Source organism: Lupinus angustifolius, unplaced genomic scaffold, assembly GCF_001865875.1.
Source record: "Lupinus angustifolius cultivar Tanjil unplaced genomic scaffold, LupAngTanjil_v1.0 Scaffold_578, whole genome shotgun sequence".
Taxonomy (NCBI): domain Eukaryota; kingdom Viridiplantae; phylum Streptophyta; class Magnoliopsida; order Fabales; family Fabaceae; genus Lupinus; species Lupinus angustifolius.
In genome coordinates, this window is record NW_017727914.1 from 28,128 (window position 1) to 45,705 (window position 17,578).

Consider the following 17,578-nt stretch of genomic DNA (forward strand, 5'->3'; position numbering starts at 1 on the left):
CTGCCCAAAATGTGCAAGCAGACTATCAACCACACCGTCCCTAGGATAAAACAGCCCATATCTCTGTTATCGAATTCTTACTGCACTGTAAGAACCGATCTCGAATACACCCACCACAATATGGCTACCAGTGCCAATTCTCGAAATTAGCCACAATATGGCTACCCGTGCCAATTCTCTTCCCACAATACTGACTACTAGTGTCAGTTCTCGAAATCCCATAATATGGCTACTAGTGCCAATTCTTTAGTGCCACGGAAAGAAAGGGGGAGAAGTTTGCCGGAAATGCGTCGGCGGAATATTAGGGGGAGAAAGAAAAGTTGAGAGGAAACGCCTTCAACTTGGTGCAGTTAAAATGAAGGGAGAAATCCTCTACTTATAACATGAGATTTTTCTCATGTTCCTCATTTCTCCAATGTGGGACTTGGGAGCTTAATTTTTAACAGATCCAGCTAAAGTGGAAGGAAAGAAATTTTGTGCGCCCACCACTTTTTTCTTCTCTCCCTTCTTTCTTTCCTCTAGACCAAAGTGGAGAAATTCCCCATTTCTCTTCTACTTCTCTCTCCCTCTTTTCTCTTTTCTCTAACTCTACCCAACCAAACTCAGGGTTAGGCGAAGAGCCAACTCGGCTTCTCACTTCACATATTTCTATACTTTTCATCCAATTTAACGATATGTCAACCATTAATATGAGCGATTAGTTCAAAAAGTTCAAGGATTTTTTTAAGTGAAAAGCTGGGGAAATGTTTTAAACTTTCTGTTGGGGAAGATTGGGATTGAAAAAATTGGGGATTAAGATTCTTAGGTGAAAGTTTGAGAGATGGTGAGTGAAAGAATAAAGAAGATGGAGGAGTGAGAGGAGAGTGACAATCATAAGTTCTTATTTTTAAATTTTAGAATAATAACTTATCAAAATATCATTTTCAATAGTACTCATTAACATAACACTTAAAATATTTTTTGTCCAACTTTTATGCTACACAATGCTAATATATACCTAGCTAAAAAAATGTTATTCATGTTAGTAAACCCCTTTAGTTAATATGTTTTTTATATTTATATTATTATAATTTACTATTAATTAATAATATATTTAAAATATTTTGTTTAATTTTATTTGGTGTAATTTCATATTTAATTTGGATCTATTTATAATATAGTATTATTTAACAATTTTGATTAATGAAAATTAAATAAATAAGTCCATTTAATTTTTGAAAAAAAAAGTAACTCCAGATTTTTCAAAGTACTTTTATTTAAATTGAGTCAATAGAAATAAAAAATATTTGAGTTGTCCAAGTAAGCCTCATACCCTAATACCAGTGTTATGAAAACTTAATTTCATTCAAACCCTAATTTATCATATCTTTATCTTCTTCTTGAGTGGTCTCTCTGTGGCAACTCCTCTTTCTCTTCTCCCTTTATTTGTTTGCAAGAGATATTAGACATGATGATTTGAAACTCATGATGAGGAAAATGACATCTTAAATGGTGGTTTACTTGCAACTAGGTATCAATACGGGAATCAGGATGTATTGGGTTACAAAAGCACCAGTACTCGCAAATCAATTCATAGTTCTCCTACAAAATCTGGCAACAAACTATGGATTCAATTACTTTATGGTCTCAGCAGGCAACAAAGTAGCTTCAAGCTCAGCACTGCATCACTATCCAGGAACAATAAATAGTTTTCAGGATTTTGGTTACAATGCTTTGTGGTTTTGGTTCCACTAATCCAGGGATTAACTTGTATACAAGTTTGCTTTAAGTATTAAAAGTTCTAATCTTTCATGGAACAAAGTATACTTTTTCAATTAAATAGGAGAGAAAGAACAAAACTGTAAAGAAAATCCATAAATGTCGGGCTACATAAGATACATCAGAGATCTTGTGGCCTACAGCCACACCCACTTCTGCCTTCAGCCAGATAAACCATGCCCGTGGCAAAAGGGAGCTATAAGACAAAGCAAACAACAAAGACTAATCTCGCTAGGTGAGGTCGGCAAAGACAAAACAAAGTTTCAAGCAAACTAATCGAATGCCATTTCGATCGTAATAAAAGGTCACTATCGACGTCCTCCTCTGCCACCCCCACGTCCTCCTCTGCCACCCCCACGTCCTCTGCTGCTCCCATGTCCTCCTCTACCGCCTCCACGTCCTCCTCTACCGCCACCACGTCCTCCTCTACCGCCTCCATATCCTCCTCTGCCACGACCAGGACCACCAAACACTGATCTGTCTGGCTTAAGCCCCAAGGATTGAACTCCCCTCCTTTTATGGGGTTGCACTTCTTCATCCTCCTTATCTTCCTGGTACTTGGCTGAGCTTCTCGCTCTGAAAGTAATTTCCCGTGATCCACCTGGACCCTGCTTAACACCATTCGGGATACGAGAAGATCGTTGGTCATCTTTGAGAGCTGCCACTCTATCTCCCATAGGAAGTGACTCCTCCCCTGAAAGTGACTTCTGGCTCCAGAAAGCCTCCGCGTGCTGCTCGTTCTTAATTTCATACATTCTGCATTTGACGTCAAAATGTTCAGTTATTAGAAATCGTAAGATATAGCAAAAGTTAATGTATCAATTATTTCATAAAATCTTGCAGGTAAAGAAAACTACTTTCATTGCATAAAGAAAATTGATAAGTTCACCAAATCCTGGAGAATCGGCTTATTTTTCTCCCAAGTCTGAAGGGAAAGAAGCATTACAAATTGGTAATAGATTCTTACCTAGGAACTCGGGTTTTCTTCTCTTTCCCAAATTCATCATCTGATGATGCTGGTGCATCATTATCGCTATGACTTTGATCATCATCAGACATCACAGGTTCAAAATGTTCATTTAACAGGGATGTTTGCTTCTTAGAACCATTGGGATGTAAAGCAAGATATTCTTGTGAGGCCTCCTTAATCTCGAATTCCTGAAACCAAAAGAGAAGGAATGAAAGTCAGAGAAATGTCTTGTTTAACAAAGCATAAACAAATAAACTACATAAATAAGCCAAATTTCCCATCATGTGCCTCAAATACTTTTATGTTGCAGTTGAATTTTAACTTTTTTGTTCTTGGAACTTCGAAGCATAAATTTACATGGCAAGTAGACTTAAAATTATATGCTTAACTGAGAAAAAAGAAATTCAAAAATAATACATTTGCATGCAAACATTCAATACATCAATAGTCAGGTGTGATATGTGCTAAAATCTAGCCCAAGTTAAAAGTATCTTGAAACTTTACGTGCCTAGGATTTGAAGGGTAGAAGAGGGGAGAGGATGAAGTCGTTAAAAAGAATAAGACTAGTTGCAGATGATAGTACCTCGTTTGTAAATAGTGCTGTAAACCGCTCATCTTCAAGATCTTGCATGTTAACCTTTTTATTTTTCTTGGATACCTTTTTAGTTTCATCATCACCACCACCATCATCCCGCTTCTCATATTCAGCTTCTTCACTTTCAATGAAGCGAGCTGCAAGAGCCTGATTAACTTTGGGCAATCTTTTCTTCATCTGCAAGCAAAATGATTGAGGTATGGCTATGATTAATATTCCAGTCTAAACCATTTAGTCACCCTGAACTATGTAAACTTGTAAAGTATCGACATAAAACTAGAAATGATTAGTGAAGGAATAAACCGTAATTCGTGAGGCACGTTCGGCTTCCATTTTTTCTTGCTTCTGCTGTTCTATATAAGTTTCATATTCAAAAGGATCTGCCAGTGTTTTTGCCTACAAAAAAGTTGATAAATCATATGATTGGACAAAAACAGAATCTAGTAGGTCTACCAACATTTAAGAAAAATAACATCGAAATAACAACGATTGCAATCACTACCATTATCGATCAAGATACAATAGCCTTTTTAATGAAAACAAAAGAGTTAGAGAGAGACTCGGTAAAGTACAACTAAAGGGGAGGATCAAACATTCTCCAAACAGAGAAGTACCAAACAGTATAGAGGGAAAAAATCAAGTTGAAGCAAAGTTATCTACTCTTTCTGCATATAAGAAATGGGAACTCCCTTGAAACAGCCATGAACAGAGGGTTAGAGAGAAGCCACAAATACACCCTATTCTAACTCAAATTTAGGGACCAAAGCACACACTTAAGATGTGAGCATTCCCATCGACCAAATATACAATGAACAACACAAGCATTTTACCATCGGCTAATCCAAACATCCTAGGTGGGATCACTAACCAAACAAAAGATAGACATTCAAAACCCAACACTAACAATTTAGCCTCCATTTCTGCAAAAAAAATCATTCAAACAAACCTCTAGAGAAACTGCATAAAATTGGAGGGGCGCACCCAATGTTCATTTGACAAATCAAACATATAAATCCAAAATTCCAAATGAAAAAGAGGAGCTTACAATGTTAGCATAATATGGCTTATACCAATGAAGTATCAGATATATAGGCAAGAAAAGGGTTTCCAACATGCAATCATAAAAAAGAGGCATGTGTAACAAAGTGGTAGGTAATATTAGTATAATTTAATCCATGAGTAAACTTCTTGTACAGTATTATTCATTTAAGAGGTCGGCTACATGGGTCGAACGACGTCATGATGCTCTATCATAAATCATGTTCATTGACAAAACATTGATCTCTAAGTCTTTCTTAACCATTTCGCCTATGTTTTAAGAAGTAACAAAAAAACTTAGTATTATTTTGAGAAGTAACAAAAAAATAGAGGAAAAGGTAAAATACTTCGACATTCCAAGAATTTTCCTGATTTCAAAATTTTGCTCTAGTTAAAAAGCTGCAAAACCTCATTTGTATTGCGGAGCTTACTTAGTCTCAAGGAAAATCCATGGGAGGTTTCTGTAGGTTTTCAGGAGAAGGTATCTGCAGATGTCAAAGGAAGTTTGCAGAAACCTTTAAAATAAAGGCAGTATTTGTGAAAACTGAGGGTATCTAAGGGATGTTGGAATATTACAAATAGGACCTAGTTTACAACACTCACACCATTGTATGGCATGTCATGCCACGTAACCTCTTTTTCAGCCATATCCCACTTTTCTCAAGGTTAGTACTTAGTAGATGGTAGAAGTTCAACAGCCATACTGGCAGAAATAAAGTCAACCTCATTAGGAATGACAGCACCAGATTCAAGTTCTAGGATAGTTTGACACATGATGCCAATCAGACATCTATTCCATTAAGTTTGTAAATAAAATGGGTTTTTCTACCTACTTAATATAAAAAATTCCCAACAAACTGAATGTAAAACAATCAGTGAAGCTCTAAGCCAAAAAAAAAAGAACTCGCCAATTCAATAACACATCAGGTACATGTGGATGAATAAGAAAATAAGTTGAGAGCCTACCTTTTTGTACAGTGCATAATTAATAAAGAAGCCATGCATGTAGGCTCTAAGTAGATTGGTGCCAATCAGGTTGGTTAAATTTAATCTCTCAAGCTCTTCTTTTGTCAAAAATTTGTAATGATCGTAAATAGTAGTTTGTCCACCCATGTCTAGCTCCTCCTGTATAAATAACTCTATTGTCAACACAAAGATAACTAAATATTAGAGGAACTAATCTAAGAATCATTTAAAATAGTAAGAACATACAGTGAAATTTTCTAGAGAAGAACACCACTTGGGAGCAGGTCCAAGGGATGGTATGAAGTAAGATGGTATTTGGCTAGAGTCCAAAGCCAGCAAGATCAAACCACTTCCAGGAAATGTGCATACATCATTAATTATTCCTTCTGTCGGTTCAATGCTGGTCATGCCTTCTCCCTGCAACCAGTTTTTAGTCAAACATTATGACAACTAATGTTGATGAACATGCAATCTAAATGTTGTTATTATCTAAAACATTTAGGAAAGGATACTAAGCTCGTCGAAAGAGCATAACATGCACATGTGTACAATTTAATGGAGAAATTGCATTAACATTCTTTATAAATAAAAAACTAATGACAAGTGAACCACAATATGAATTCAACGTCTATAAATTTACAAAACTATCATTCTGCAAAATACTTTAACTGAGTTCTGCATTGAAAATTTTGCCTGAAAAGAACACATTAAGCCCATACTCTTATCTCCTGTCATGTTCTAAGAACACCTCCAAAAGATTAAAATGTTGTTGACATCCCAAAAGATTAAAATGTTCTTGAAATCAATAGTCTACTGTTAAGGCACAGAATTATCAGAAAAAATTAAGAATGTATAAATTACATCATGACATTGAACACCAACGATATTTCTTTCTCCTAGCAAAGCAATGCTTAATAACACAGCTACTGATAACAAAAACTACAGAACTCAAGTTTGATGAATGAAAACAATCATGCCAAGGTGTGGTGATTAATGTGGAGATAACACAACTCTTAAACAGAAAATATACATAAGCAGGAACCAAGAGATTCCTATACCGTTTCAGGATTCCATATTCTAACGACATGATTATCACTGCTAATCAACATTGGTTGTTCATAGTTAAGAGTGCGATGCCACTTAATATCCAATATGGGACTGCCATACCTGTACGACAATTTTAAAGTAACCGTTAACTAAAAAAGTACTGTTAAAACAAACATAAATATCAAGAATGAGGATATCAACTTACATGTGATCCTGTATTCGTACAGGATTTGATGAGCGTAGGTCATAAATGAGAACCTGCATACAAAATATTAAACGAAATAAATATCCATTTTCAAGAGGAGGCAAGAAGCATTGCAGTTCAAGACTTAGTTCAGAAAGTAAAATTATGTTTCCACAACAATAAGAATATTTTTATCTGTAAAGTGCAAAAGTTCAGCCTCTTGAATAGCAATTAGTAGAAATATGGAAAATTAGTCTACTTTCTATACTACCATAAGAACTTTCTCAGGTCTTCATTTTGTGTTTGCTCTTTAAGAAGTTATGTATACAAAGAAGCCTGATCAGCTCCAAACAAATGATTATGAAACCAGAAATCACAATATCACATACAAGATAACAGATTCTCTTCTAACTTTGTGAATTCTACACTTATCTTCTAACTTCTTGATTGCCTAACTTAAAAATACAACTAACTTTTAGGCCCTGTGTCAGTTAAAGATATAAAGCCATTGTTGGACCTCCAACTGTTAGCTTAAGCTTTTGGCAAAATTAGTCAGTGACATGGTATCACGATGTATAAAACCATATGGTAAAAAATTTGAACCTTGGCGCCCCAATAAAACCATTGGGAGGAGGCATCTAGCATTTTGTCAGAGAGTCTAAGCTATTGACCCTTCACTTTTGCGAGTTTATGCCACATCCATGACCCATTACTGGTTTTTGCCAAGTTACATTACCAGAATGATAAAATTCACTTTTTCCTTTTTTTTAGAACAATTTTATTTGTCTAATTTATGTACCTCAGGTTCAGGGTGTATGGAGCATAACATATATTAAAGAATTCATTGCTAGAATTATAAATATAAACCATTCATGGACAGCCATTTAACAGCTTCCGATCTTGGGAGACAGCCGTTAACACCACCCATCTTATGAAATAAACCTGGCTTACGTAATAGTAAAAAGAATATATGCAATAACTCAATAAAAGCTTTCCTGAAAAACCTATACAGCCCCAGACATGAATATTGCTAAGCTTACTCAAATGACGACAATGCAAATACTACAAAATAAGCCACAAGTTATCCCAGTAACGCTATGAATATTACTATTACACAAATATCTAAATACAATCATACCTTTCCTGCACTACTTCCAACAGCCATTAAGAAACCCCCATCTCCCTCAAATTCCAATGCAGTGACCTAAGAATATAAAAAGGTTAACAATAAAAATGTCACTTAAACAATAAAATTTACAAATAAATTTACACCCTCAGTTTGGCAGCAAAACACAAATAGTGATCCATGAAATTCTACTTTTAAAAATGATTTCAACACATCAAATATGAAAACTCATCTTATCGTATCCTAACGCCATTCTAATGCCTGTGACAGAAAAGAACCACTACCTGGCCAACATCACCACTAGGTCCGACAGCATCAATTCTACCAACGGATGACCTCGCACGCATGTCAAAGCATTCCACAGCACCATCTTCACCACCACAGGCAACTAATCCATGAAGCTTGCTAAAATTCAGATAGGATTGAAGTTTCACAGATTTAGTACAAAGTAAACAAACTATACAAAGCTCTTACAGTGAAGGGAATAAAGCAGGGAAAATGAATATTGAACTACCAGTAATTACCTTCGAGAAACTACATTCAACGCTGGGGATTGTGTGGTAAGGGAAGAAAGAAATCGTCCCTGACAAGAGAAAAGCATGTCTATAACTCTGACATGAAAAATCATGTCTCCTTTTCTTAAAAGAGAGATACAAATTACAAGACAGAGAAAAAACCAGATAGGGGCTATCAAGCCCCAATAAAACAGGACAACAGAAAAAGCTATTCCAAATGACCAATGAAAATCATTAAAAAAATAGTTTAAACCCTGGACATAGATTTCAAGGATAAATCATAGAATTTAAAAATTTCATGCTTCCAAAATTCAACCAGTTGAAAAAGTAGCTGTTGCAACACTTAGGTAGCTGTCTTAATATAATGATATAAGTAAAACACCTGTTCTAGGTTAATTCTGTATAGATCTGGGGAAGATGCAGCACAAAGCAAGTCAGAAGACCAGCAGTCATATGTGATATCCCTTCCCATCCTGTCAAATGAGAAAATCAAGATATGTTATCATACTTGTAAAAATTGATTCAAAAAATTTGAAGTACCATTACGACTGAGTAAAGTAACATGTATGTTTTTCCATAAAGTTAAACGCAGCTCATCAAATTAAGGGAACCAGAAAGACATGAAGAAATGCATAAGGTGTCTTGTAAGGAAAATTATTTTACATATCTGTGCAAAAATCTTAATTCTAAAGAATCCTACTCCAGTGTAGCCATCATGAGGGAATCAGCGACAAGGCATTTGGTCTTTGCTCTACTTCGTGGATCATAACAAAATTATCAAAGCAGCTTACTGTAGAACAAATCTACTCTGAGCAGTAGACCAAGCTTCTAAAGGCTTTGAATGTTTCAACATTTACCGTTTTTTTTTTCACAGAAGGATGAAAACGAATCTTATTTTGAAACTACAAATTCTATTTTACTACAATTGAATTCAATACAGTGGTCAACTTCTGGAGATTTAATCATAATAGATGAAAAACACTGTGTAATACTAATGCTAGCAAATCAGGAAGAAATAACAACCTAAAAGCATGAATGCAGTAAATAAGCCTTTTCGGTAATTATTAGACTTATACTTCAGGAGCAATACATAAAGCCTAAAGAAGAAACCTTGGTATTCTCAAAGTGTAATGCTTTCCATATTTTGCATGTAGAGAAACAGAGCGATCAGCACATAAAAAGGCTAGTTTTGAATAATCATCTGTTAAAACCTACATGAGCAAAAATATTCAGCTATCAAAATACAGATTAATAAAATATGTAGGTAAAGACAGCCAACTAAACAATCTGCATAAGATAAAAAGACAGCCAACTAAACAATCTGCATAAGATAAAAAGACAGCCTAAACACATAAATAGATAATTGAATACTATTGTCACCAGCTATGAAGCACCGATACCGATACGTATCTAATAAATTGATACGCATAGGTTTGGGATATACATGAAATATGTGCATAAAATTCATAAAACATAATAAACATATAATGAAATTCCAAATAAGAACATATTTCTTAGAAATCACTAAACACAAAATGAAAATCATATTGTCATAAGAAATCATTACCTAGTCCCCACAAATAGGAATAGTATTGATCCCGTTTAATCCATGATCAATGTTATACAGATGCACTTCTTCTTCCTTCTCTATGCAATGCACATGTTTTGTTTTTTTCTCTCACTACAAGTTCACTTGGTAGAGTGAAATAGTGAATGTTATGTTTCTCTCTTCTACAGTTCTACTTAATTGATTGTGTGTTATGTTTTTGACTCTTTTTCTCCCTCTTAAAATGCTCTTGTATGGTAGTTTGGGTGTGTTGGAGGTATCGGGAAAACATTTTAATAGTATCTGAGAGTATAAGGAAAGTATCGAATTTGTAATGTATTTATTTTTATAAGAAATATCTTCGATATTGGATACATACATATCGATACAGTATCGGAGACTATTAGTATCAGATACGCATACAAATACAAGAAGAATATTGAAGTACCGGTGCTTCATAGGCCACCAGAATCAGGCTATCAAGTTTTTCAATTAAAGTTAGTTTCAGTACCTGAAAATCAACAATCTCTGAATCCAAGTGCCTTTCAAACTTCAATCCAAGCTCCCTGACTTCGTATACTTTTACTTGTGGTGGATATATACCTTCAATATTGAATCATCACAAGTGTCACCCATATTTCTTTGCCACATTTTGTGTTTTAATCAAAAGCTTAACTAATTATCGTAGTTTGTATTTATTAGTTCATCTTGGGGGCATACTGGTAACAGAACTGGACAAGATTTAATGAGAAATATCAAAATATGGTGTTTAATGTTTATTGATAAGCACAGTAATTATAAGTGTAGAATGCTGATTACAGAGCCCTCTCCTTTCCAATACCCACGCCTTCACTCCTCATCTCTAACTGTCTCATAGCCACCAGCTCCTAAGTATCTAATTCAAGCTGTCCCCACAAACAGTTACTACTGTTATTTCTGTTGATGACACATTAACAGTTACGAATTAGAATAGGTCCTAATCCCTATGCTCTGATAAAGTCATAATCTCAAACATCCAACACCTTGCTTTTGTGGAAAACCTAATTTTATTTTGGGTGATGCTTAGATAAAGTTACGACAACAAGACTCAGAGCTTTGACCTTGTGGGTAAAGTTCACCTAGGAGCAGTCCACTTCCACTATAAATTATATAAAACAGTCAATGGGCTTATTTGACCAAAAATAAGCCTGTAGCCCTGTTTTGTTAGAGGGGATATTGAGAAAAGCACTATGATTTGTACGTACCAAGTACGGGGTTCGACATTTTATCAAAATACTAGAGTACAGGTAAGTTGCATGAATAAGGTATGCATGCTGCTATTTGCATGATTACAAATACAGTAATGGTATCTGTGTATGGATACAGATACGCGATATGGCAATTTTTAAATCTAAGGTATGGTACGCCAATAGGATAAGGTACAATTGTACAAATGATCAAAGTTAGCACTACCAAAATGTGAAAGGCTTAGGATGACAGGTTGAGACCCAAAACCGACTGAAATGTGAAGTTGAGAGATTAATTATGTGACTCGTATTTAGTATTATGATGTGACAAAGAAAAATGGGAAAAATCCCAAGTTTCCAGCCCAAACAATTTTGAAATAATTTACATCAAATGAGTACTCATGTGTACCGAAGAGTACAGGTATCTGTTACATACCTGATACTGATATGTCACCTTCTTTGAAGTACCCATGCAATACAGTACATGATTATAGGCACTGATTTGATAAACCACTTCAGGTGACTTATGTCTTATAATTCCTTGACTTATAAGCATTTTCGCATCATTTTATCGTTTTCAGCTAGAGTATTAGCTGGTTTTATCAAACACATTAGTTTATCAGCCTTAAGTCTTTACCCGTGGCTTTTAAGCCCCTGAATGAGTTTCCAGCCTTCAGCTATCATTTTCAGTAAGTTTTAGATAACACACCCTTAGTGCAATTGTCCCAACCTCCTAGGTACCAATGAATAAACTTCACATAGTCATCAAAATTTTCCATGCAAAACTCGTATAATCCTTATCATCCTATCCTCCACGAAATTAAGTAATCGTTGCCTAATTTTTTCCCTTAAGTACCATATTTTTAGTCTATAGACAGTAGAGATTTTGAAGTACCTGATGCTATAACATACTCCCCATCAGGTGTGGCCTTAATCTTAGTTGTTGCAGTTGTGAACCTCAAATCTTCAAGCAGTTGCAGATTTTGGGTGTAACCTAAACAAACAAATATATTAATAACAGAAAAGAGCAATAAAATATGAAATGAAAACAAACACAATTAGAATAACTGAGTACACCCATTGAAACACAATTCTCTCTTTTGCGAATTGGTTTTCGGTAAAGAGAACTGCATACTAAGTAACCAACCCATACAGAAACGCGTATCAGGTGACTACGAGAACAGTACACCATCAATTTGGTCCTGAGATTACAAAATCAAGTTCCTAGATTAGAAAAAAACATCAATTTGGTCAATCTGGTTAACATAAACTTGGTCAATCTGGTTCTGGTGAGAACATGTGATGAATTTTTATGATGACTCAAATGAAGATTTTGTAATCTCAATGACCAAATTGAATTACAGTGTCAATACCAATACCAAAATGACATTTTTTTCTCGAAAAGTAGTTCATATTCAACACACACAAAAATGAAGGTACTTTTAACGTTGCGGTGAGAGTTCTGCTTCTTATTGGGGAGCCAAGAAGCACGTGAAGGTTGTTGTGATGCTACAGTATACATCTTCACCCCGTTTATCGAAGTTGACTTGATACCACCGTCACGAGTCGCCATTGTTGGTTCTAGAGAGAGGATGAGAGAGAGAGAGAGAGAGAGAGAGAGAGAGAGAGAGAGAGAGAGAGAGAGAGAGAGAGAGAGAGTTTAGTGGTTTGAGGTGGGAGCTGCGAATTAGGGTAGAGAAGAAGGGAACACGATTTTGGGGAGAAAAGGTTTTATGTGTGGTATAGTTTTGGTGTAAGGGTTTTAGCGGCTCAAGGAAATTATGATTGTAAGGGTTTTTTGGCAAACAATTTTAGACTTTATATAGTTTAGGCCTCATGAAATATCTTATTGTTAAAAAATATATTAAATTTGAAAGAATTAATTATATTTGCATCCCTTTATAATGAAATTACACTTATCACCCTTCTATTTTTTACCCTAGAAAAATTAATGAAAATGTATTGACTTTTATATTATTTGCACTTATTTCTACAATATTCCACATTTTGTTTAATTTAATTATATTTATCAAGCTTTTTTGTTTAAAATATCGCACATATTTCTCATATAGGAGTACTAAGTGTTATAAAAATTAGGAAGTTTTTTTAGTTGTAAAAAATGGAGGGGTAACTTGTGTAATTTTACTAAAACTCAAGAGGTGATAGTGTAATTTACTCAATATAAAATAATTTTAATAGAATATAGGCTTAAGTTATGAGAGAAAAATGTATGTGCTTTATACATTATTATTAAATTATTCACTATTTATATTTAATTATTCACTATTTATATTTAATTATTATTTACTCTTAAAAAAAGAATGCAGAAAAATAATAAATAATATTCTAACTATATATAAATTTTATACTAACAATATATAGTTATTATACTGTTAAATTATCTAGGGTGGAGATATAATTAGTTAAAAAATGACATTAAATACATTTTTTTATTATTGGAGGAGATGGCACACTTCTGAACTAATTATATGGGACAATAAGAGGGTTGAATTGATCTTTTAAGATTTTTCATATGCACACTTATAATATATTTCCACATTTTACGATCAAATTGCATAAAGTATAAAAATGCTTAACTTATTATGTTCAAGAGTTTAAAATTTGTGCGATCATACACTATCAGCACATCATTTATCATTAATTTGTCTTATTTTTGTTTGATAGTCAATAATGTTTAATAAATCAATAGTCAATAATGTACTAACAATATAAAAAACATTTACACTATTAGATATTCATATTAAATTCTATATACAAAACATATGCTTACATATAAGTATGAAGAGAAATATCATTACAACAACGTGACATTTTACCAACCACAGCAAGTCTTAACCTTTATAAGATGAAAGGAATTTGATTTTAGCCTTTAAATTTTTTAAACATTGGTTTCACTTATGCGATATTTAACTGACGTTACATGACATTTTTTCATATTTAAATGTGGAATTGAAAATATCATTGTTTTTTAGCATCAAAATGACATCATTTCACATGTTTAACTTTCTTCAATTAAAAACACAAACCAAAATAAATAAAATCTTCAACGATAGATATCAATAAGCTTGTAATCAAGGTATTGAATTGAGCGATGAACTAATCTAGAACAGTGGTTGTGTCAATGACAATAATAATGGTTAAAGGTATAATCAAATCCCGTATGACTGGTAAACCCAATGGATCTCATCCAAACTTAAATTTATAGTTTGATTCAATTCAATAAGTTAGACTAAATATTTGAAGGCTAATCTAATGATGTTCAAATCGAATCTAATAATCAAAATCTTTAAACCAAACCAACCTAAACTATAGTAAAACGGCTTAATTTTTCAATGTTTTTCTACACACAAAAAAGTATAACATAAATATTAATCATTCTTTATTTCCAAAAAGGCATTCCTCCTTCAACATCAAGCTTTAGCTAGTCACCCTTTCCATTTGAATTCCAACCCTTAAATCCATGTCCCCTTCAAAATCAATCACTTGAATCAACCAAGCTACAAATTTGTAGAATGATTTTAATTAAAAAAAGTTCAAATTTATGAAAATCAAAATCTATGAGTTTCTTTGTGGATATCAATCAACTCTTTTATGTTGTTGTTGGTCCATCAACCACATCAAGGGCATTGACTTCAAACACATCTATTATGGATGGGGATATTATCAGGCATAGGACAGTTCTGGATGGATATTATGACAATGACTAAAAAAATTAGCTATGATGATTCAAAGTTATTTTTTGATATAAAAAAATTAAAATAAAATAAAAACATTTTCTCCTTATATTTTATTACTGGACTCTCTAGTATTCGATGGAATTCAACTCATTTCCTACCATATACTTTGATGTCCCAAAGAATATGGTTCTATGAGGGTTGTTGTGGTGGTTTATGGCAAGATTCAAATCTTTTAAAAAAAATGCTCACTCTTCAATAAAACGAATAATATAAAACATAAAGATCATTTCATTTCAAAATATATTCAAATTACAATTGATAAGAACATCATAGACTAATAAATTGCTTGACTCAAAACATACATAAGACCTAGAACCTAGGGTCTGAAAAAGTCTTGAACTATTTCTGCATGGTTGCTTGTTGTGCAAGCATCAGACCTTGGAAAGCATGTTGTTGCTTAAACTTTAATTTCATCAAACTTCAATGGACAGAAAGATCATAAACATAAATGAGGTTTATGAAGTAGGAACAACTAGTGCAGGTTCAATAATTGTTGGTTCATGGGTAGAAGTATGAGGATTTGGTTAAGGGAAGAGGGTTAATGGTTAGACTCTAAGATCATATTAGATTAATGAAGTTGTTTTCAAACATAATAATTACAAGTGAGTCTAAGACATGGGGTTGTGGAGTATGATAATAAGGTGAGGGTAAAGGTGAGATACTAATATAACAAGAACTAGAAGTCTTATGTAAAATCAATTTTGTTATTGTTATTGTATCCTATTCTTTTTAGGGTTTGTTTGGGAGTTGAATTTTGGAGGGAAAGGAAGGAAAATGGATGACTTGGGAGCCATGAAATACACTGATGAGATGACTCTCAAGCCTTCTTTTTTCCTCCCTTCCCCTCCAAAATCTAACTCCCAAACAAACCTTTAGGGTTAGTTTGAAAGTTAAATTTTGGAGGAGAAAGAAAAAAATTGAAGGTTTATGAGGCATCTCACAAATGTATTTCATGGCTCTTAAGTCTTCTATTTGCCCTCCAAAATTCAACTCTCAAACTAACCCTTAAGGATCATAGTTTTTTCTTCAAGAATATCATCCAACACAAAATCAGTGAGAAGCAAGGTCGTCCATAAACTTAGACTTGCACTTCAATATAAAGTCTCCAAGAAACTTGGACCTGTACTTCCAACGCAAAATCGCTTAAAAGCTCAGACTTGTACATCCAATACAAATTTGTTCAAAATATTGTCTTGAATGAAACACATCCAAAGTTTATACTCATTATAGACTGAATATTATTAAATGATCTTATTTTTAATTGATAGATTTGAGAATGATTAAATATATTTTAATTGCTATTTATCTTTTAATATTCAATGTACTCTTGATCATTAAATGCAATATTTATAGTAAGAGGAACTTTGCAATACTAATACTTGTTGTGCTTAAAAGTTAGCATTATGATGACAAACTATAAAGCTTGAAGGATCAAAGTCTATTAATTAACTATATAAAGAAAAAAAAAACTTCTTCCACTATTCATCTTTGACATGGTTATCTCCTCATATAAAGTTTTCCTACCCAAAAACACTCACGTTAACTATAATGTATGATCACACACCATATTATAGCTCGCTTATACTCACATCATTACACATACCTTTCATTTCTTTCTCTTTCTCTTCATCTCATTTCTTTGCCCCTTTGTTTCTTAACCTTTCATTCACATTGATGGGAAATTCAAGACAATAACAATGAAAACTCATAACAGTTATATGCAGCGGATAATAATTTTCCTCAACTTGCTAGAATCTATGAGGAAAAATAAAAAATAATGACAATAAGTAAGAACACACAATAGATTTTTAATGTGGAAAACCTTCCCGGTGTGAGAAGTAAAAACCACAGGCCCAAGCCAGACAATCAAGCTCCAATATGATTAAAATAGAAATATATGAGTGTCTCCAAAATACAGCACAAACATGCTCAATAATACGACATACAACAAAGCAACAAGCTTGAAAATGAGAGCACAAAGCTGCCAAAAAATAGCCACTGTTATCACTCGTTTTCTACCATATCAGACGACGTCTCACCGATCTGATCGTTCAGAATGAAGTACCAGAAGTTGTGAACCTTCTATCCAAATTTCAGCCTGATCCAATGGTGAACGAAGAGGCAGTCACAAATTTTCCTCAGCTGCTATGAGTTCCTACGAGTTGAGTTCTTTCAACTTCTCCCTCACTTTTCTAATGCCTCTTTTTTCCTAAATGATTGCACACACTTACCACATTTGACCCTTATTCATTAGATTAAGTAGGATAAGTGGGCTTTGCCCAATAGAGTATTTCTCCACATAGGAAGGGAGTCCAAACCCAACAAAATTTCCCTCACAACTAGGGGTGTTCGCGGTCCATTTGGATCGGTTTTTAGACAAAAAATGATCTGATCCAAACAAGTAATTAACATGCAGTCTGAATCGGTCTGGTCTGTTTATATTAAGATGTCCGATCCAATCCGATCCAAATATAATATGCGGTTTTGGTTCGGTTTAGATTGGTTTTTTTTTATAAAATATTAAAATTGCACTTATATTCAAAACTCATAAAAATGACTAAATATTAAGCATAAAACAACAATAAAAATAGTGTTCAACAATATTAAAATGTGTACAACAATAGTATAAGTAAACAACATTATAAGGTAGTAATAAACAATAAGACAATAATAATAAAACTATAAAATAGTAACAACAACAAGACAATAAACAACAAGATATCAATAATAGTAATATGAGCATCGGTAACGTAATTTTAATAGTTACAATATTTCACCGATGATTAATAACAATAATACTTGAGAATAATGTATATCCTCATATCATGAGATAACTTATCTCCTCTAGC

General features: G+C 33.6%; 1 protein-coding gene across 2 annotated transcripts; it reads right to left on the minus strand.

Moving 5' to 3' along the window:
• Window positions 1-1,642: 1,642 nt before the first annotated feature.
• On the minus strand, window positions 1,643-12,748 carry LOC109341688 (nucleolar protein 10). Of its 2 annotated transcripts, XR_002106980.1 has the most exons (17): window positions 12,412-12,748; window positions 11,867-11,965; window positions 10,257-10,348; window positions 9,310-9,410; window positions 8,582-8,672; window positions 8,209-8,267; window positions 7,969-8,089; window positions 7,697-7,762; window positions 6,580-6,632; window positions 6,386-6,494; window positions 5,574-5,744; window positions 5,328-5,486; window positions 3,627-3,719; window positions 3,312-3,500; window positions 2,726-2,916; window positions 2,005-2,514; window positions 1,643-1,895 (listed from the first exon to the last, which is right to left on the minus strand). XR_002106980.1 is itself a non-coding variant. In XM_019579632.1 (16 exons), exons 1-16 carry the CDS (start codon window positions 12,542-12,544, stop codon window positions 2,067-2,069), a joined length of 2,175 nt encoding a protein of 724 aa, XP_019435177.1. In that variant the 5' UTR covers window positions 12,545-12,748; the 3' UTR covers window positions 1,904-2,066. The 2 variants fall into 2 exon arrangements, 1 of the variants encoding a protein (XP_019435177.1); XM_019579632.1 differs by lacking the exon at window positions 1,643-1,895 and having other exon boundaries at window positions 1,904-2,514.
• Window positions 12,749-17,578: the final 4,830 nt, after the last annotated feature.